Raw genomic sequence first — 21,777 nt, 5'->3', positions numbered from 1 at the left:
TATACCTAAACTCTCTTTTAAATGGGTGATGGCACCACTATATTGTGCTGAGAGAGGAAACAAGAATAGAAATTGAAAGATGCTTTGAATAAATAAGCGGTGTTTTACAGTGAAGCTTTAAACAAGGAAATAGAAGTATTTGCCTTTACTACAGTACTTGACTGCCCTCAGCTGGTAGTGACAGGATATCCACTACTTCTGTATAAATTGTCTGGACCATTATACAGAGGGCAATCACCCTGTACTGTGTCTGTGAACAGCTGCAGGATATCTACAACATATACCACATGGATGAGTTTGGAACCTTTATCGTTTTTCGTATTTACAAGTGACTTGGATGAGAACCTAGGTGTTATGAATAGCAAGTTTGCTGATGACACAAAAATTGATGGAATTGTAGACAGTGAAAACAGCTAAGGAAACAATGAGAATAGATCAACTGGAAAGTTGGGCAGCATGGTGGAAGAAAGAAATTTATTATTATGTATTTATTTAGAGATATAGTATGGTAACAGGCCACTCTGGCCAAATGAGCCTGCTCCACCCAATTACACCCATGTGACAAATTAACCTACTAACCCCGACATCTTCGAAATGTGGGAGGAAACCGGAGCACCTGGAACAAACCCATGCGGTCATGGGGAGAACATAAAAATTTCTTAGAGATAGCAGTAAAATTGAACCTGGGTCGCTGGCACTGCAACAGCATTACACTAACTACTATGCTACTGTGTCACCCAGATTAAAAGAATTTAATCCTAACAAGAGTGAGGTAGTGCAGCTTGGGAAGTCAAATTCTCGTAGTGGCACAGACCTCAGGTGTATTGATGTACAGAGAGACCTTAGGGTGCAAGTCCAACTCTCCCTGAAAGTGGCAATGCCAAGTGGATATGGAACAAAAAAAACCTTCGATCTGCTTGCCTTCATATGCTGAGGCATCAAGCATAAGAGTTGAAATGTCACATTAAGGTTGTACAAAATATTGGTTACACCACTATTAAGAGTACTGTTAACAGTTCTGGTCGCCACACTACAGGAAGGATGTGACAGCAATCGAGACTGCAGAAGGGATTTATCAGGATATTGCTTGGAATGGCTGTGGTTATGAGGAGACTGGATAGACTAGGTTTATTCTCAGCGGAATTTTATTTTAATTTTCATCCCTGGAACCAATACAGAACCAACCAAAACTGGGAGACTTCCCTTCATCTGGTGACAGAATATGCAGCAAATTTGTAAAAAAATGTTACCAGGACTGAAAGATAGTCATCTGAGAAAAGAATGAAAAAGGTCGGGTTTTTGTTGAAACAGAGGCTGAAGGGTGGCTTAACCAAAGTGTATAAAATTATAAGAACTTTAATAGGGAGGACCTATTTCCTTTAGCAGAGAAATCAAAAACCAGAGACAGGACAGATTTAAAGTAATCTTTTTCATCTGGTGAACGGTAGGTTACTAGTACTCATTGTGTGAAAGGAGATGGTAAAAACAGAAGTACTCGTCATGTTTAAACAGTACCTGAAAGATTATGCCCTGTTAGATAACAGAACCAGGCTGGATGGTGGAATTGGACTGGAATTTATTTATTTTTTAAACAAACTGGTGGGCTGAATGTGTCATAACTTTATGATTCTTTGTCCACAGTCACATGACTGTGACAGTAGTTTTCATTCTGTAGAAATGCCACTCAACCTGTGTTCTTGCAAGAGGCTGTTCCAGCTTTAAATAGAAACTATCAATCTTCCGATCCAACTCTGGTGGTCATCAGGCAGTGTCAGCATATAGGTAATCAACTGCTAAAGAACAGGGCAGGTGCTCAGAACAGACTCATGGACACAGTGGAAAGGGGCTGTGACTCATTTCAAGTCATGTGAGGTGCTTAGATTGTGGTTCGTGCTATGATTTAGTCCCCAATGGCTTAATTATTTAGCAATATCTGAATTTTATCCTTACTGTGCTTAGTATTAAGAGTTTAGCATTCCAAACAGAAGGGAAAGTCAGAGAGTATGCTACGTGAGTATGCAAAAAAAGCCAATATTAAAGTGAGTCAGAAGCCATAGCTGCACTTATAGAGAATGCAGATGGTGGGAAGACAGAACTACATGATGTGATATTTGCAGTTTGTTGTCTTTTGTCACATTAGGCGTGGAGTTTAGGAAACAATGTCACCTAATGGCCACTCCTTTGTTTGCATCTTCGGAAACTGCTCTATAATATCTTAATTTTTCCCTTTCAGGGTCCTTTTGAAGACACTGACCTGGAGTTGCACTCTGACTTTGGTTCTTTGCAGGAATGGAACCCGCTCTCGGGATCTCACGACTGGCCGTTATTCGATATACCAAGGATACGGCCTTCAGAGTTTCGGGATTTTGTGGCTCTGGAGGTAGACAGACTCGAGGTTGTGGCCTCTGCAGGAAATCGGTGTGTTGTGGGAGACAGATCTCTGGCTGTGTGCCCAGAGACCCAAGTTCTTTGGGCACAGAGCTCAGAAAAGGCGACAGAACAGACTTTTAATATCAGAAATCAGTGAGTTGCTTGTTATGTCTTCCCTCTCGCTGTGAAACAGAGACACCCCTTTTTCCCTTATAGTGGGGGGTAGAGGGAGAAGAGAGAGGGAGAAGAGAGAGAGAAGAGAGAAGAGAGAAGAGAGAAGAGAGAAGAGAGAAGAGAGAAGAGAGAAGAGAGAAGAGAGAAGAGAGAAGAGAGAAGAGAGAAGAGAGAAGAGAGAAGAGAGAAGAGAGAAGAGAGAGAGAGAGAGAGAGAGAGAGAGAGAGAGAGAGAGAGAGAGAGAGAGGGAGAGAGAGGGGGAGAGAGGGAGGGAGGAGATGCGCGCCTGCGGTATGTTGAATTACCGGGTGAACGAGTAGTCTATGGGGTATTGCAAGTCTGTGTCTTTATTGATGCTTTGCTGCATGCTTGAGTGCTCGGTGGAGGGTGTTGATGCTTTTTTTGCTGGTGGGGGAGGGGGGATTGTTGCTTTGCTGCTGCTTACATGTGGGGGGAGCTGTGGGGGGGCTTTGGGGTTCCAACATTTAACTGTCATTCATTCTTTGGGGCACTCCTCAGTTTTCGTGGGTGGTTGCAAAGAAAAAGAATTTCAGGATGTATATTGTATACATTTCTCTGACATTAAATGTACCTTTGAAACCTTAGTTGAATGCCCAATGTTTTTTGGAACAGCCTAATGAACAGTCTTTCATTAATCCTGTAATGGTTATTATTCTATTATGGATTTATTGAGTATGCCTGCAAGATTTTTGTATCATTGGGCACTCTTCCAGGGAAGGTGGGACCTGTACAGACGGGTCGGTTTACACCTGAACTGGAGGGAGACTAATAGCCTAGTGGGAAAGCTTATTAATACTGCATGGTGGAGTTTAACTAGAGTTGCAGGGGGATGGGAACCAGAGTGCCAGAACAGTTAGCAGAGGGGTTATGGAGGCAGATGTTGGTAAAACTTCAGACAAACTTAGGAATCAAAAGGTTAAGCATGGTGCGACTAGTGTCCTGAGCTGCATATATTTCAATGTAAGAAGTATCATAGGAAAGGCAGATGACAGTGCTGAAGATGAGGTAGCTGGCTAACCAACAGAGGTAATGTGTAGCAAGGAGAGGCTGTTGATAGGGCAAAATTGCATTCAACTGGATGAGCTGCAACATAAAAGGCAGCCAAAATTGAGAAGGGTGAATACAGGACTGCAGGTATTGTATCGGAATGTGTGCAGTATTAGGAATAAGGCAGGTGAACTTGTAGCACAGTTGCAGGTTGGCATGTATGATGTTGTAGACATCACTGAACCATGGCTGAAAGAAAATTATAGCTGGAAGCTTAATGTCCAAGGACACACATTGCATCGAAAGGACAGGCAAGAAGGCAGATGGGGCAGTGTTGCTCCGTTGGTAAAAAATGAAATTGAATCATGAGAAAGAGGTGACATAGAGAGTCGGAATGTGTGGAATCACAGTGGATAGAGCTAAGGAACTGAAAGAGTAAAAAGATCCTCATGGGAGTTGAATTTGGATCCCCAAACAGTAGTAAGGATATGGTCTACAATAGTGGTCACCAACCTTTTTAAGCCCAAGATCCCCTACCTCGACCTTAGTGAAAGGCAAGATCTACCTACTAAATCGTTTAGAGAAGAAACAGCTCAGATTGTACTGCCAATTTGAGGCCTTTTATTTGGGCTAATTGTATTTGAATTACACAAAATACTTTTGTCAAACTTTCAAATTAATTCAAACAAGAAAACACTGTAACTAGCATATCTTTCTTTAAGAATATTACAATACTTCACATCGTTAATTCTAAGTTTCATTATTTAATTTTATTTCAACATGAAAAATAAATGAATAAAAATTAACTGTTGCACTCAGTGTGATGACTGGGGCTGAATACTTATTGCTGGTTCCCTGAAATTTGGCTCATAACTACAGACAGCCAGTCTGAGACAGTCTGTGATGTGTCCGTCAGTAAGGCAGCTCCTGTACCTAGATTTAATAATTTTTCATCTGTAAAAATGCAATTTCACATACACAAGTTGACCCGAAGTAGGCACTGACTTTTAGTGCTATAAAACCAACGCACACGCTGCGCAGTAGTAATTGCTACCAGTTTATGAATGGGTTTGTCATTTTCACGGACATATTTTTTAAACTCATTGTAAATATCCTCACCTCTCGTTCTCTCCTTTAATTGCAAAAGAGTGAAGAAGTCCTCTTTTGTTGTAAAATCCTGGAAAGCCATTCTGACAAATACAACAAGCTGAGCTGTTTGCATTACATCCAGGGAATCATCGAATTGAAGTGAAAAATATCCACATCCTCTGGCAGTGACTCTACCCTCCTTGTCACTGTTGCAGGGTCAAGCGGTATATTATGCATTGCGGTTGTGATGTCATTTTTGTTTTTAAAGTCTTTAAAAACAGTCTCTGCGGTAATGGCCATTGCTTCCTTAAATAAATTGCCATCTGTAAAAGCCTTCTTGTGTTTAGCCAGAAGGTGACTTACACGAAATGATGCTTCAATAGCAGTCTTATTTTGAGCAGCATGTTTTGTGAAAAATGGTTGCTGGGCCTTCAACCCTGATTTCAGCTCCTCAAATTTCCCGGCATGAATTGCACTCTTCGGGGGGTAGGTGTCTTTAAATTTCTGGTGGTTGGTGTTGTGGTGCCGCTCCAGATTCCCTCTTTAGTCAGTGCTTGTGTTTGGTGGCACAACATACATACACACTTGTCTTTCACCAAGGTAAATAGAAATTCCTCTTCCCATTCTGGATGGAATTTGTACGTTTTCGCCTTCTTTTGTGGAGCCTCCGCCATGCTATCAGGATATCACGAGCGAGTGCAGTATATTGATGTTCGCAACAGTCTGTACTCTTACCCAGTGGTCCCTAACCTCCGGGCCGCGAAGAATGCAGCTGTACAGCGGAGGCCAGAATGCACCCAGCACATCTTTAAGAAAAAAAGCCAAAATAAACAAGCTAATTAATTAGGTGCCGCCCGGCACGTAAATGTCGGCCCAGATCAGAGGCGACGCAATCAGCAATCGCCTCTGATCTGGGCCGACATTTACATGCCAGGCGGCACCTCATTAATTAGCTTGCTTATTTCAGCTTTTTTCTTAAAGATGTGCTGGGTGCATTCCGACTACCGCTGTACCGCTGCATTCTTCGTGGCCCTGTGGTTGGGGACCACTGCAAATCTAATTTAATTGATCACTTTGATGCAGCACAGGCTGCGCTGAAAACGCAGTTCATGGCGGGGTGCTACACACATGCGCACTGGGCAGAAAGAACGGAACGAAAACCCCGCAACCCAGAAACAATCTCTCTCTACAAACAGCTTTGTAGCTAAAGTATTGCTATATTACCATTATCCTAATCAGTATTACTTATTCTTATAATGCTCAGATTACAACAGTATTTGTGTATTTATTTTTGATTTTTTCGGGATCTACTGGGAAAGTCTCAAAGATCAACCCATCGATCACGATCGATGGGTTGGCGACCCCAGTCTACAAAGTACAATGGGAGTAGAAAATGCATGCTAAAGGGCAGTGTTACAATCGTCATGTAGGATTTCAATATGCAAGTAGATTGGGAAAAGTCAGGTTGGTGCTGGATTCCAGGAGGTGGAATTTTCTAGAGTGCCTACAAGATGGCTTTTTAGAACAGCTTGTGGTTGAATCCACTAGGGGATCAGCTATTCTGAATTGGGTGTTGTGCAATGAACCAGAATTGTTTAGAACTAGGTAAAAGAACTCTTAGGAGCATGTGATCATAGCACGATTAAATTCACCCTGAAATTTGAGAAGAAGAAGCTGAAGTCAGATGAATCAGGGAATTACAGAGGCATGAGAGAGGAGATGGCCAGAATTGACTGGAAAAGAATACTGACAGGGATTATGGCACATCAGCAATGGCTGGACTTACTGGAAGCAATTCAAAAGGCACAGGATATATACATCCCAAAGAGGAAGAAGTATTCTATGTTACACGCCTCAAGGAGATCTGTGATTTTTCTTGTGGGAATGATGTAATGGTCTTTTGGAGATCACCTGATGTAATTTTCCCGCCGATGTGAGGTCACGCGATGACATGTGCACCACGGGTATATAAGGGTAGACCCCCCATGACGCAGTTAGTTTTTAGTTTTTAGATTTCCAGGTAGAACGTACTGTGTCTCCGTTTCTGTTGCGTATTTGTTTTTATGACACAGTTTCATTTTTAAAATGGAGTGTTGCGTTCTATTGCAAGGTACAATATTTCTGGACTGGAAATTTTTGCTAGATGTGCTGATGTACCTTATTCCAGCAGTAGAAGGGGGAGTGAAGACTTTATCGAAGTACAGGACCGAAGGATTGAGAGGAGTCGGTATCATTCGGCAGTTTAACAAAAGGTCGACCTTATTGAGTCTTTGTTGAAGGAGTAGCGACCTGCATCAAAGATAACTCTTGCCAAAAGGGAAAGAGTTCATTCAAAGGTTTGCTCTCTCTAAACGAAATGAAGGTCAGTTGTTTTAAACTGTTTATTTACTGCATCGTGAATCCTGTGGACAGAACCAGCAGGAAAGTTGCATCTATGAAGAAACCCTTCTCCAGAGAAGTCTCTCCCAATTGAATGTATAAATCTGTTGGACTTTCGAATTACCCATTTTGAGAACTATATCTGACTTTATCACTTTAAGAACTGTTTTTGCATTTAACGCTTTAAAAACCAGTGCTGAGTGACGATTTGTTGAACGGCTGCATAGCTGTTAACTTCTGGTTAAGGTTTTCATTTGTTTTTTATTGTTTATCCGTGTTTAATAAATGTTTGGTTATTTCTATATAACCTGTCTCGATTGATATTCATTGTTGCCGGTTACATAACATAATCTGTGGGGGCTCGGCCGGGATGTTCCGATTTTGAGCTTAAGTGCTGGTGATTGTCATTTTGATTTGGAAAGGGGATGCACCCGGATTTTTTTTGGTTTGATTGGTGTGAGTATTATTCGGCAACAATGGATACTGTCGGGTTTATGGACACACATGACTCGGGGTCTTCAGAGAATGCGAGAAAACCTGAGGTATTGGAGATTGCTAGTAAGTTGGATATTAAAGGAATTATGAAGAATTCCACCAAGGCCTTCATACAAAGAAAAATCACCGAGCATTATATTAATTTGAAATTGTTTGATGAGGAGGTGTTAGGTAAGTTTCCAATGAGTAATCTGGAAATGCAGTTACATCTAGAACAAATAAAGTTAAAGCAATTAGAAGCTGATTTGGAAAAGAGTCGGTTAGAAGCTGTAAATAAACAGAAGGAATTTGAGGCTAGGGAGGCTATTAAAATAAGGGAATTTGAAGAAAGAGAGGCCCATTAAAAAAAGGGAATTTGCAGAAAGAGAAGCTGAAAACCAGAGGAAATTTGAGCTAGAGATGCAGAAATTAAAGTCCGGGAATCAGTCTTCTGGTTCTACGAAACAGTTTATTGCTAGTCGTGAGGCTATTTTGGCTCCTCCATTTAATGAAGCTGAAGTGGACAAATATTTCCAGCATTTCAAAACCGTTGCTCTGAGTTTAAAGTGGTCAAAAGACCAATGGCCAGTGAAGTTACAAAGTGTAATTAAAGGCAAGGCACAACAAGTTTATACAGCTTTAAATGCTGAGCAAGCACTGGATTATGATATTGTTAAGCAGCATATACTAAAGACATGTGAAATAGTTCCGGAAGCGTATAGAGAAAGATTCAGAAATTTGAAGAAATCAGTGGGAAAAACTTATGTGGAATTTGCCTATGAGAAACCTGTGTGTTTTGAGAGATGGGTTTCCTGTAAAAATGTGAATGGGGAGTATAATAAATTAAAAGAGTTGATTTTGCAGGAGGAATTTAAAAGAAGCATTCCTGTTGAAGTGAGAATATACTTAAATGAACAGGACACTGCTACATTGCAGGAGATTGCTGAATGAGCTGATGAGTATGTTTTAATTCACAAGAATAAATTTTCTCCAGGTAAGATTTTCAAAAGGAAAAATAGCACAGAGAGTCAAGGTAAATCAGACATTAAACCTGAACTTAGTGAGAAAAGTAAGGATGAAGGGAGACATGTGAAGGAAAGACATTTTGGTATTATTTGTAACTATTGTAAGAAACCTGGACATGTAGTAGCTAATTGCTTTCGATTGAAAAGGAAAGAGAAAGAAGTAGTCCCAGATGCTTGTGCGCAGCATATTGTAAAACCTGTAAAGCCACAGGGTTCAGAAAATACTAATGAAGATGTGTCAAAGTCTGACCAAGTTAAGAAGGGATATGAAACTTTTATAACAGAAGGATTTGTATCCTTGAAAGAAGGATCCAATTCAGTACTAATAAGAATACTTAGAGATACTGGAGCTTCCCTATCACTAATATTAGACAGTGTGCTAAAGTTTAGTGATGAGTCTGACATTGGTGAGGTAAATTATATAAGAGGAGTTGGGAGTGCCTTTATGCCAGTACATTTACATAGAGTAAATTTAAGGTCAGGATTAGTTACAGGGGTTGTTAAAGTAGGACTACGGTCCAGTTTACCTGTGAATGATGTTTCTCTTTTGTTAGGGGATGATTTAGCAGGCGGACAAGTTTTTCCTGAAGTACATTTGACAATAAATTCAAATTCTGAGGAACCACAGAGGGATTCTAACACAGGTTCTTCCTGTGTTGTAACAAGAGCTATGGCTAAAAAGACTGAAGTAAAGGATGAGGTTGTTACCCATGACCATTCAAATCAAGATTCGAATTTTGAGGATGTATCAGAAATTTTCTTACCTGCATTATTTGATCAGGATTTTGGTGGTAAGTCTGACCAGGAAGATTTGTCTTTATCTCGGAAGGAGATGATAGCAGAGCAGGGTAGAGATCCTAAGATTGTTAAATTAAAGGAACAAGCTCTTCCAGATAGTGAAATTGAAAAAGTGCCAGTAGGAGATTATTTTGAAAAGGCGGTATTAATGAGAAAGTGGAGATCGCCTACAATTCCTGCTAGTGAGGAATGGGAAGTTACTCATCAGGTAGTAGTTCTAAAATTTACCGAAATGAGATTTTAACTATAGCTCATCGTATTCCTTCGGGTGGTCATTTAGGTGTAAAGAAAACTATGAACAAAGTTTCTAAACATTTTTATTGGTATTGGCCTAGTTCAAGACAAGATGTGGCATCATTTTTTAGAACATGTCATATGTGTCAAATTGTGGGTAAACCTAATCAGGTTACTCCAGTGGCCCCATTGCAACCAATTCCAGTATTCGGTGAGCCATTCTCAAAAATCATTGTAGACTGTGTAGGTCCTTCGCCAAAAACTAAAACTGGTCATCAATATTTATTAACTATTATGTGCACAGCATCTAGGTTTTCAGAGGCAGTACCTCTTAGGAATATAACAGCCAAAACTGTGACAAAGGTGCTTATAAAATTCTTTACTTATTTTGGGTTGCCTAAAGAAATATAATCAGATCAAGGTAGTAATTTTATGTCTGGGTTGTTTCAGCAGATAGTTTATAAACTGGGAGCAAAACAGATTATTTCCTCAGCCTATCATCCAGAATCACAAGGAGCCTTGGAGAGATTTCATTCCACACTAACAACTATGGTTAGGACATAATGTGTGGAAAATGAAAAGGACTGGGATGAAGGTATACATTTACTACTTTTTGTAGTAAGGGAGGCAGTACAGGAATCACTAGGTTTTAGTCCTTTTGAACTTGTGTTTGGACATACAGTTCAAGGACCTTTGGCCTTGTTGAAGGAACAGTGGATTAATAAAGAAGTACACGCCAATTTGCTAGATTATGTTTTAAAATTTAAAGAAAGGTTGTATAAAGCTTGTAGCTTGGCCAAGGAAAATTTAAAATTAGCTCAAGAGAAGATGAAGACTTGGTATGATAAGGAAGCTCGGATGAGGTCATTTAAGCCTGGAGATAAGGTGTTGGTTCTTTTCCCAGTGCAAACAAATCCATTACAAGCTAAATTTCATGGTCCTTATGAGATTAAATCTAAGGTAAATAATGTAGATTACGTGGTAAAAACCCCAGATCGGAGAAAGACAACACAACTGTGTCATATAAATATGATAAAACCGTATTATGAGAGAGAAGCTGTTACTATGACTGTTGTGGTCAATAATGAGTCTGATCTTGATAAAAACCTAATGGAGGATTCATCTGAAACTCATTTTAAACCCAACATTATTTCTGCTAGGTTACCAAATTCAAAAATTCTGGAAAATATTGATGAAAAATTAGCTCATTTACAGCCAGAGCAGAGAGAGCAGATGAAACAGTTAATTTTTAAATACAGAGATTTATTTCTAGACGCCCCTAGAAGAACCACCGTAGCTATGCATGATGTCGATGTTGGAGATGCAAAACCCATAAAACAACATCCGTACCGAACGAACAGGGAAAAATGTGAACTTGCTGAACAAGAAATTAAGTATATGTTAGAGAATGATATTATTAGACATTCTAATTCGAATTGGAGTTCACCGTGTGTTATGGTGCCTAAGCCAGACCATAGTATTAGGTTTTGTATGGATTACAGAAAGATGAATGCTGTGACAAAAACTGACGCATATCCAATCCCTAGGGTAGATGATTATGTGGATAATGTTAGACAGGCCAAACTCCTTACAAAAATTGATTTGTTAAAAGGTTATTGGTGTGTTCCATTGACGGATAGAGGTAGAGAGATTTCAGCATTTGTAACCCCATCTGGGTTATATGATATAATGTTCTTCCATTTGGGAAGAATGCACCAGGTACTTTTCAGAGGATGATTAATAGCGTGATTCAGGGATTAAAAGATACAGATGCTTATATTGATGATTTAGTTACAGGAAATAATATGTGGAAAGCACATATTACTGCGGTGGAGAAACTATTTGAGAGACTTTCAAAAGCTAGCCTAACTATTAACTTAGCTAAAAGTGAATTTGGTCATGCCACAGTGACTTACCATGGTTATGTTGTGGGTCAGGGAAAATTAGCATCTGTGCAAGCAAAACTTCAGGCAATTTTAGAAGTACCCACTCCAACTGGTAGAAAATCTCTCAGAAGATTCTTGGGTATGGTAGGATATTACAGAAAAATTTGTAAGGATTTTGCAAACATTGCTCTTCCATTAACTAATCTCTTGAAGAGAAATGAAAACTTTGTTTGGACAGAGTCTTGTCAGGAGGCATTTGATAAATTGAAAACTATAATATGTAGTCAACCTGTACTTAAGTCTCCTGACTTGGAAAAACCATTTTTGTTAGTTGTAGATGCTAGTAATGAAGCTGCAGCAGAAGTGTTACTTCAAAGAGATGATGGTGATGAAGTTGATTGTCCGGTAGCTTATTTTTCTAAGAAATTTAATGCCCATCAAAGAAATTATTCAACAATAGAAAAAGAATTTGTATCTCTTGTTTTGGCTTCACAACATTTTGAAGTATATGTTGGTACTACTCATAAACCACTCACAGGTTATACCAATCACAATCTGTTCGTGTTTTTGAGTAAGATGAAAAACAAAAATAGAAGATTATTAAATTGGAGTCTAATGTTACAGGAGTACAATATTTTGATCACTCATATTAAGGGTAAAGATAATGTGATCGCTGATTGTTTGTCTAGATGTTAAATGTACAATGAAAATTTGTTTTTTTTATGGAGTGGTATTTTAACATTTGTAACACTCCAACTGTACATTAGTTTGTAATGTTGAATGATAAGAGTGTATATATTGTGTATTTTGTAAATTTTATACCTTTGTATTTTTTTTTGTAAATTGTTAATTGTTAAAATTTTGTTCTTTAAAAGACCAAAAATTTTTTTTCGGAGGGAGGTGTTACATGCCTCAAGGAGATCTGTGATTTTTTTTGTGAGAATGATGCAATGGTCTTTTGGAGGTCACCTGATGTAATTTTCCCGCCAATCTGAGGTCACGTGATGACATGTGCACATGGGTATATAAGGGTAGACCCCCGATGATGCAGTTAGTTTTTAGTTTTTAAGATTTCCAGGTAGAACGTGCTGTGTCTCCATTTCTGTTGCGTATTTGTTTTTATGACACAGTTTCATTTTTAAAATGGAGTGTTGCGTTCTATTGCAAGGTACAATATTTCTGGACTGGAAATTTTTGCTAGATGTGCCGATGTACCTTATTCCAGCAGTAGAAGGGGGAGTGAAGACTTTATCAAAGTACAGGACCAAAGGATTGAGAGGAGTCGGATGGTTCGGCAGTTTAACAAAAGGTCGACCTTATTGAGTCTTTGTTGAAGGAGTAGCGACCTGCATCGAAGATAACTCTTGCCAAAAGCAAGAGTTGCCAAAGAAGTCTCTCCCAATTGAACGTATAAACCTGTTGGACTTTCAAATTACCCATTTTAAGAACTATATCTGACATTATCGCTTAAGAACTGTTTTCACATTTAACGCTTTAAGAACCAGTGCCAAGTGACGATTTGTTGAACGGCTGCATAGCGGTTAACTTCTGGTTAAGGTTTTCATTTGTTTTTTTATTGTTTATCCATGTTTAATAAATGTTTGGTTGTTTTTATATAACCTGTCTCGATTGATATTCATTGTTGCCAGTTACATAACATCTAAAAGAAAGATGATACAATCGTGGCTAAAAAGAGAAGTCAAAGTCAACATAAAAGCCAAAGAAAGGGCATATAATACAGCAAAAATTACTGGGAAGTTACAGGATTGGAAGCTCTTAAAAACCAGCAGAAGGCAACTAAAAGCATCATTAAGAAGGTAATGCTAGAATTCAAAAGTAAACTAGCCAGTAATACTAAAGAGGATACCAAAAGTTTCTTCAGATACATAAAGTGTAAACAGATGCAAGAGTGGATATTGGACCGCTGGAAAATGATGCCGGAGAGATAGTAATGGGGGGACAACAAAATGGTGGATGTATCTTGCTTCAGTTTTCACGGTGGAAAACACTAGCAGTATGGTGGAAGTTCTAGGTGTCAGGGGTCATGAAGTGTGTGAAGTTACCATAACTAGGGAGAAGGTTCTTGGGAAACTAAAAAAGGTCTGAAGGTAGATAAGTCACCTGGACCAGATTGTGTACACCCCAGGGGTCTGAAAGAGGTGGCTGAAGAGATTGAGGAGGCATTGTAATGATCTTTCAAGAATCACTAGATTCTGGAATGGTTCCAGAAGACTAAAAAATTGCAAATGAAACTCCACTCTTCAAGAAGGGAGAGAGGCAGAAGAAAGGAAACCATAGGCCAGTTTGTCTGACCTCAGTAGTTAGGAAGATGCTAGAGACTCTTGGAGGAACATGATAAAATAGGCCACAGTCAACATGGTTTTCTCAAGGAAAAATCTTGCCTTACAAATCTGTTGGAATTCTTTGAAGAAATATCAAGCAGGATAGACAACGGAGAATTGGTTGGTGTCATGTACTTCGATTTTCAGAAGACTTATGACAAGGTGCCACACATGAGGCTGCTTAACAAGCTGAGCCCATGGTATTACAGGAAAGATTCTAGCATGGATAACGTATTGGCTGATAGGCAGGAAGCAAAGCGTTGGAATAAATGGAGCCTTTTCTGGTTGGCTGCCGGTGACCTGTGGTGTTCTACATGGGTCTATGTTGGGTCCGATTCTTTTTATGTTATATGTCAACCATTTGGGGGGGGGGTGAGAGGGGTGGAGAGATGGGAGAGAGGGGAGGCACGGGGGGCAGAGTGAGAAGGTGGAGGAGACTTAATTATAGGATACACAGAAATGCAAGAAGGAAAAAGACTGATGGTATTACTCTGTTGGAAGCTGGCATGAACCTGACGGGCCAAATGGCACCTTTCTGTGCGCCCACAAGTAATGAGCAAAAGTCACTCATAACCCACAGTAGAAAAACCACACTGAAGAGAGAGGTATAAACAGGTAAATTTGAACAACGGTGGTGGGGGGGGGGGAACATTTAACTCCATGTAGTCACTTGCAATACATCCTTCCCACCACTGACATTCCACAGACACGCCATCACACAGAGTACCTGCACAAGTACCGGCATACTTGTCATTCATCATTGGGCTGCCGCTTCAAATTCAGGCCAACAAAATCCTGCAACAAAACAGCAGATGGCACAAATCAGTAGACAAAAATAAAGCTAGAGTCACAGTTCTGTGCTATTTTTGATTGATGGACCCCCTCTCCTCTCTCATATTTCCTTCACTTGCCAAACTTTGCCCTCCTATCTTAAACCCCCACCTCCCCCAACAGCTGTTCATCATCCTCTCTTATCTGGTTCCGCTTATCAACTCCTCACTAATCAAGTGTGCAGCATCCCTACTAATTGTGCCCCCAGAATCAAAATCATATTTATTATCACTGACATATTGTTATGAAAAGTGTTGTTTTGCAACAGCAGTAAAATAAAAAGACATAAACATTACTATAAGTTGGAATCAATCAACCAATAAATGAGCAAGCAAACAAAAGAGGAATAGAAAAGTAGTGTTTATGGACTGTTCATAAATCTGATGGCGGAGGGGAAGCAACTGTTGCTTAAATGTTGAATATTGGTTTTTAGGCTCCTGTACTTCCTCCTCGATGGTAGTAATGAGGTGAGGTGTTTGCTGGATGCCTTCTTGAGGCATGACCCCTTGAAGATGTTCTCGAAGGTGAAGAGGCTCATGTCCGTGATGGTGCTGGCTGAGTCTACAACTAACCTGGCACCTCCATACCAGTGACGCAACCAGTCAGAATGCTCTCCGCTGTATATCTGTAAACATTTGCCAGTCTTTGCCGATATACCAAATCTCCTCAAGCTGCTAATGAAGAGCTGCTGGCGTGTTTCCTTTGTGATGATCAATGCAGGGAATCCAGAATGGATCCTCTGGGATGCTGATGCCCAGGAACTTGAAGCTGCTCCCTTTTCCACTGCTGAGAGCTCAATGTAAACTGGTGTCTGTTCCTCTGACTTCCTCTTCCTGAAATTCAAAATCAGTTCTTTAGTCTCAATGATACTGTGAGGTTATATTTGTGACACCAATCAATCTATCTCACTTCTGTAGGTCTCCTTGTTGCCTTCTGATATTCTGCCAACAATAACGGTGTCATCAAAGTGAATTCCTAAGTAGTGTCTGAGCTGTACCTAGTCACACAGTCATAAGCAGTGGGTTAAGCATGCATGCTTGGGGTGCATCTGTGTTGATTGTAAGCAAGGAGATGTTATTACCAATCTACACTGACTGTGGTCTCCCAATAAGTAATTTGAGGATCCATTTGCAGCCTGACATTAGTATGGCTGTTGTCTGGGTGCTCCGACACCAAATGAAGAGCCGGTGAGATTATATCTGCTGCAGACATGATGTGGCGATAGGCCATTTACAGTGGATCCAGGTCCTTGCTCAGGCAGGGGTTAATTCTAGCCATAACCAACCTCTTAAAGCATTTCATACATTACTACTGGGTGATAGTCACCTTGTTCTTCTTGGGCACCAGTATGACTGATGTACAGTACTTTTGAAGGAAGTGGAAATCTCAATCTACAGTAGTGAGAGGTGCAAGATGTCCTTGAACACTCCAGCCAGATGGTTGGCACATATTTTCAGTACCCTGCTACGTACACCGTTGGAGCCTGATGTCCTGTGAGGGTTCAACCTCTTGAAGGATATTCTGACATCGGCCTCTGAGACAGAGATCACAAGGTTGCCAGATGCTGTACGAATTGCCCAGCTGTGATATTATTCTTCCTTGCATAGAGCACCTTCAGGGAGTGAAACATGCTGTTAGGTTTTGCCATGTAGAAAGTAATGGAATGCAACCATACCACATATGGATCAAAGTACATATATATCACCACATACAATCCTGAGATTTAATTTCTCAAAAAATCCAATAACCATAATGGAATCAATGAAAGACCGCATCAACTGGGCAGACAGCCAATATGCAAAAGGCAACAAACTGTGCAATTAAAAAATAATAACAAATAAGCATTACGTATCCGATAGCACGAGATGAAGAGCCCTTGAAAGTGAGTTCGTTATGTTGTGGGAACAGTTCAGTGATAAGGCAAGTGAAGTTGAGTGAAGTTATTCTCCTTTGGTTCAGTAGCCTGATGGTTGAGGGGTAATCATTTTTTCTGAGCCTGGTGGTGTGAGTCCTGAGGCTCCTGTACCTTCTTCCTGATGGCAGCAGCGAGATGAAAACATGACCAGGGTGGTGAGTGATGCTGCTTTCCTACAACACTCAGTGTAGATGTACTCAAAGGTGAGCTGTTTCCGAAGACGCAAGCAAAGGAGTCGCCGTTCGGCACCATTAACTCTCCTAAGCTCCGCCTTCAAAATCTGGATTTTTTTTTGGCTCCTCTAGTTCCACAGGTGACATGTTGGTGGTAGTTGTCAGACGTTTCTTCAAGCTACCCTGGTTGAAGTCCCTGTGATGATCAGGAAGGAATCAGGGTGCTGATCACAGTGCTCAGATCCCCCAGTGCAAGCTTGACATCTGCCAGGGGTGAAACGTACACTGCTACCAGGACGAGAGTGAGATCCCTTGGCAGAGAGACAGATGACATTTGACCAGCAGATGTTCCAGGTCAAGGGAGCAGGACTGAGAGAGAGCTGCCACTTATCCAGCCTTCAGTCATAAGAAAACTCTTAGCCAGTCCACAGAAAATCCAACAAATATGTAATTTTAGGGCATGTGGACTGACTGACAGTGAGAGAGCATTTTTATGGCTGCAATCATAACTAAAGGAGAATAAAACAGTGAAGTTTTTAAATTGGAGTAAGGCAAAATTCATAAGATTAAAGTAATATTGCAAGTGGACTGGAAACAATGAACTAAAGTTAAATAAGACACATGGAGATTCATGGTTATCAATGTTAACATGGTCCCAGAAAAAGAGACTGGACTGCCAAATCTAGGGTCCTAGGGATGAAAAACTACATAAAGGATAAATAAAAAGGGAAGCTTCTTGGAGACAGTGATAGCTTCCTGCAGCAGAAAGCTTGGATGGATAAAAAAGTGTAGCTATGAAATTAGATTAATAGGAAAAACACGGAGGGCAAGGAAAAATAAAGCTGGCAAGTGAAATCAGAAAAAGTTCAAAGATGTACATAAAGAGCATAATTAGAGAAAGAACAGGAGTTGCTTGAGACCATAAGGGTAACACACATCTGAAGACAGAGCATGTAAAAATGGTTTTTAATAAATGATTTACAGCAGTTTACATGACCGAAGAAAGTAATTCTGGATATTCAATTACGGAGACAAGTGTTAAGTACCTAATGGAATAAATATAGGAAGAGAGAACATCTTTGAAAGCAGATAAATAACAAGGTCCAAATAAAGCTAATAGAAGCAGTAAATTGCAGAGGCTCTGACATTTTTCAAGCCTCTCTGGCTACAGGAATGGTGCCTAGAGTATTGGAGGCCTGTTAAAGTTGGAAGAGTGTTCAAAAGGAGAAGGAGGAATAAATTATAGGCTAAAAAACCTAGTTACTTAAAAAGTGGACAAATTATTGGGATCAATTCGAAGGGTTGTTTTTAACCGTAATTGAGAACAGCACAGATTAACCAAGAGCAATCAGCTTGGGTTTATTAAAACAAATGTCATGCCTTGATTAATGATTATCTCCCGGAGGTAACACCATGGTCAATAAAGTCAGTGTATTTGAAATAGCCTGCGTGGATTTTGGCAATGCTTTTGATAACGCTTCACAAGGCAGGCTAATTAATAATGTAAAAATGATCCCAAAGAATGCGACAATTTGAATCCAAAGTTGACTCAGAGGTAGGAAACAGAGAGTGGTGGGTGACAGAGTTTTGTGTCTAGAATGCTGTTACTAGGTTCCACAGGGCTCTACATTTGTGGAGTATAATAATTATCTAGGGATCAAGGACATTGTGGTCAAGTCTCATCAATGCCTCTACTTCCTCAGGAGGCTATTTTGCACATGCCTGTCCACCCTTACCAATTTTTATAGAGGCACCAAAGAAAACATGTTATCTGGATGTAAAACGACTTGCTATGCCAACTGCTCTGTCCGTGACCACAAGAAACTGCAAATCATCAAAGACTGCACCCTCCCCCCAGACATTATCTCTTCTCCTCTCTTCCATAGGACACAAGATACAAAAGCCTGAAAGCACATGCCACCAATCTTAAGGGCAGTTTCTACCCTGCTTTTTTAAGATTATTCTGTAGGATGATAAAATGAACTCTTGACCTCATAACCTACATCCTTATGATCTTGCACCTTATTGTTTACCTGCACTGCACTTTCTCATTAGCTGTTCCACCTTAAGGCTGATTTATACTTGTGCCTACCAGCTTACGCTATAACCTACGCAAGTGGGCTACGCCATTGTGAGCATTTATACTTGTGCGTTGGTGTGTCCGCGTCGCTCTGCAATTCGCACACGTCACGCAATTCGCACACACCTGCCCGTGCAAGACTTCATGGTCATGGTAGTCTTTCTCGGGGTAAACAAATTTAAAGCGAGCGTCTTTTTCGTAAAAGCGAAATGTGTCCTCCATAATTTCGGAGGTCTGTAAAGCTTTATGGAAAGCATTGCAGCCAGAGTTCCTTCCTTGCCCTTCAGTAGCCCAATGGGAAGCTATTGCAGCGTAGGAGGAAATGCAATGCTACCAAGTAGACCAATCACAGTTGTTGCAGTCTGCATTGCCACGACACATAGTTACATTTTGGGAGAGGTGCGCGTCAGGCTATAGCATAGGGATCCGTGTAGGCACTGCATAGGGTTCGCAGCTACACCATACCTACGGCATCACTCACAACACGCTGGAGGAACTCAGCAGATCAGGCAGCTTCTCCACGGATGCTGCCTGACCTGCTGAGTTCCTCCAGCGTGTTGTGAGTGTTGCTTTGACCCCAGCATCTGCAGAGTATTTTGTACCTACGGCATCGATTTGACGCACAAGTATAAATCAGCCTTTATTCTGCATCTGTTATTTTACCTCATTGTAATGAACTGACTTGTATGCAAGACAAGCTTTTCACTGAACCTGAGTATATGTGACAATAATAAACCAACTTTAATAAACAATGGAGCTATTTGCATCGTACTCCCTATTTCAATGAATCAAGCATTAAAGACTTCTAAGTTTCGTACTAATTATCGTAGCTTTATCAGGGATCTAGAGTGAATCGAGTTGGATCCTCAGACTCCAGTCCTGAACCAGATTCAGGTCTGGCAGACAAGGCCTGTTTAATTTAAACAAGAACACTGGAACAGTGTATTCACTTCATTCTGCATAAAACAGACCATGGAAGTGAATGTGGGAAGTGAAAACTATCTGCAAATCCTGTAGAGCTTACCCATTACAATCAAATTTACTTTGCTAAAACTATTCTTAAGTATTAGTCCTAAAACAAGAAAACCCAGACGAATACAGAGAATAAGTGGACGTTCCGAAAAGGAAATCAGAGAGGAAGAAACAGTGAAAATGGCTTTAACACTTAATATAAAAGGAAATGCAAAATTCTGTAACAAACATAATGGCCAATGGAGTGGCTAAAGGAAGGCTGAAGATAGCTTATGACCAAATGGAAGGTGTTGGAGAGAGCAGAGCATGGCTGAGTTACTAAATGAGTAATTTGCATGTGTAAAAAAAGAGCAATATATCTATAAAGGAAATGTTAGTGAACTGGGTAAGAAAAAATATCAGATAAAGAATAGGTACATAGTTGAAAAGTTGAGAGCTGAATGTACAAAGGTCACCGAGCGCAGATCAGATACACTTAGGTTGCTAATGTGTGAAGATAGGGGTGTTCTGTCAGCTCTTCCAAACCTCCTTAGAAATAGGGACAGCGCCAGGAAGCTCGAGGGTTGTAACTGCTACTGCAAATTCAGTAAAGGAGCCAAGAACCCAGAAACAAAAAAATGAACCCCTGTCCCGCACTATGCAATCTAAGCCAATGTGGGGGGAAAATGGTCACTCTGAAGTTACAGCAATCATTAAAAGAGGACAGAGATTTGTTAAAGAAAAAAACATCTGCTAAACTTGATTTTACTCTTTCACAAGGTAAAAGAGAATTTGATGCGAACAGCATAACTACTGTTCAAATTGATTTCCAGGAGCAACACGGTCCCATATTACACTGCATGTTAGCAAAACCATTCTGAGAAAGGTGTAGTAACAATCAGGTATCTGTAGGTGGCTAAGAGACAAGCAGCCGAGCCGAATAGCTGATTTGCAGATAGGAAGAGTTTATTCTTCCCAAAAGGTTAATATCAGGAAGTATTCATTAATGGCTTCAGCATGAGAAAATCGGGATAAATTGCAAAACTTGGTAATATAATCACTGATGAGGATGGTAATAGACTCCAACAAACACGACGACTTCTTACACCATACATTTCAAAAATGAAAAGATGCACGACCATTATTTTGAACAAAGGGGCAAGTTGGACACATAGAGGATATAAAATCCTTGAATGTTAAATTTGCCGGCTCAGGGCACCCACTAATGTTTCGCAGCCGGTGGATTGATAATTTGAAGGGGCAAAAAGACTGAATATTCCGGAGTATCTGCGAGCCGGCTCACAGGCGGGCTCTGAGAAGAGGTGGGTCCGTCAGGGAGCCGGCACACAGACTAAATGTGGGAAGAGTCCATGGTTCCTCGCAGATTGGCCGCACAGCTCAGGATCCGCCCGCCAGGAGGTCCCAGTCCCGGAGGAGGCTGCGACACCCACCAGGGCAGATTCTGCCTCAGCTCGCAAACCATCACTAACTGGGATGCTTCTGACCACGGGTTACCCGGTCGCCGGTCCCACCTCGCGTACTGACAGGGCGCCGCCCTCCATTCCTCTCACCTAACTGCCGTCACCGCTCTCTTCCCCGGGAGGTCAACCGTAGAATCACTTCCGGGAAGGGTGAACCGCTGACTTCACATCCGGTTCTTTCTCCCGCCAGGTGGCGTCCAGCCATGCGATGGGGGAGAGGCCCCTGGAGACACTGGAGAGTGGGGTACGGGATTTCTACCACTCACCCCATTCCAATTCACGAAGTTCCACCTGTTATCCTTTGTAACTTCAGAAGCTAATGAAAAAACAGGGCAGGTGTCTTGATGAAGGGTCTCATCCCGCCACGTCGACTGTTTATTCTTTTCAATAGATGCTGCCTGGCCTGCTGAGATCTCCCAGCATTTTGTGTGTGTTAGTTGGGATATTTGTCTACTTAGTCTTTCTTTTTTAGTGAAGTGCTTACATATGATGAAGTGGCATAATGATGTATGGCATTCACTTTCTTCTAAAACATATGCATACACAAAATACTCTGCAGATGCTGGG

At 40.7% G+C, this 21,777-nt stretch overlaps 1 protein-coding gene across 6 annotated transcripts in view; it reads right to left on the bottom strand.

The window, feature by feature from the left end:
* exd3 (exonuclease 3'-5' domain containing 3) overlaps positions 1-21,343 on the bottom strand; it is a 188,093-nt gene extending 166,750 nt beyond the window's left edge. The window contains exons 1-2 of one of the 6 annotated variants that reach the window (XM_063073914.1): positions 21,301-21,343; positions 14,507-14,574 (exon numbers count right to left, since the gene is read on the bottom strand). In XM_063073914.1, the coding sequence (XP_062929984.1) occupies positions 14,507-14,540 (34 nt within the window). In that variant the 5' untranslated portion in view covers positions 14,541-14,574; positions 21,301-21,343. Of the gene's footprint in view, positions 1-14,506; positions 14,575-15,182; positions 15,433-21,180; positions 21,202-21,261 lie in introns of those variants that run through there. The other 5 variants (XM_063073915.1, XM_063073919.1, XM_063073917.1 and 2 more) reach the window with 5 other exon arrangements.
* Positions 21,344-21,777: the final 434 nt, after the last annotated feature.

This window comes from Mobula hypostoma, chromosome 21 (assembly GCF_963921235.1).
Source record: "Mobula hypostoma chromosome 21, sMobHyp1.1, whole genome shotgun sequence".
Classification (NCBI taxonomy): Eukaryota; Metazoa; Chordata; class Chondrichthyes; order Myliobatiformes; family Myliobatidae; genus Mobula; species Mobula hypostoma.
Note: the sequence above shows the minus strand (reverse complement) of the source record. Positions and strands in the feature narration are given on the sequence as shown.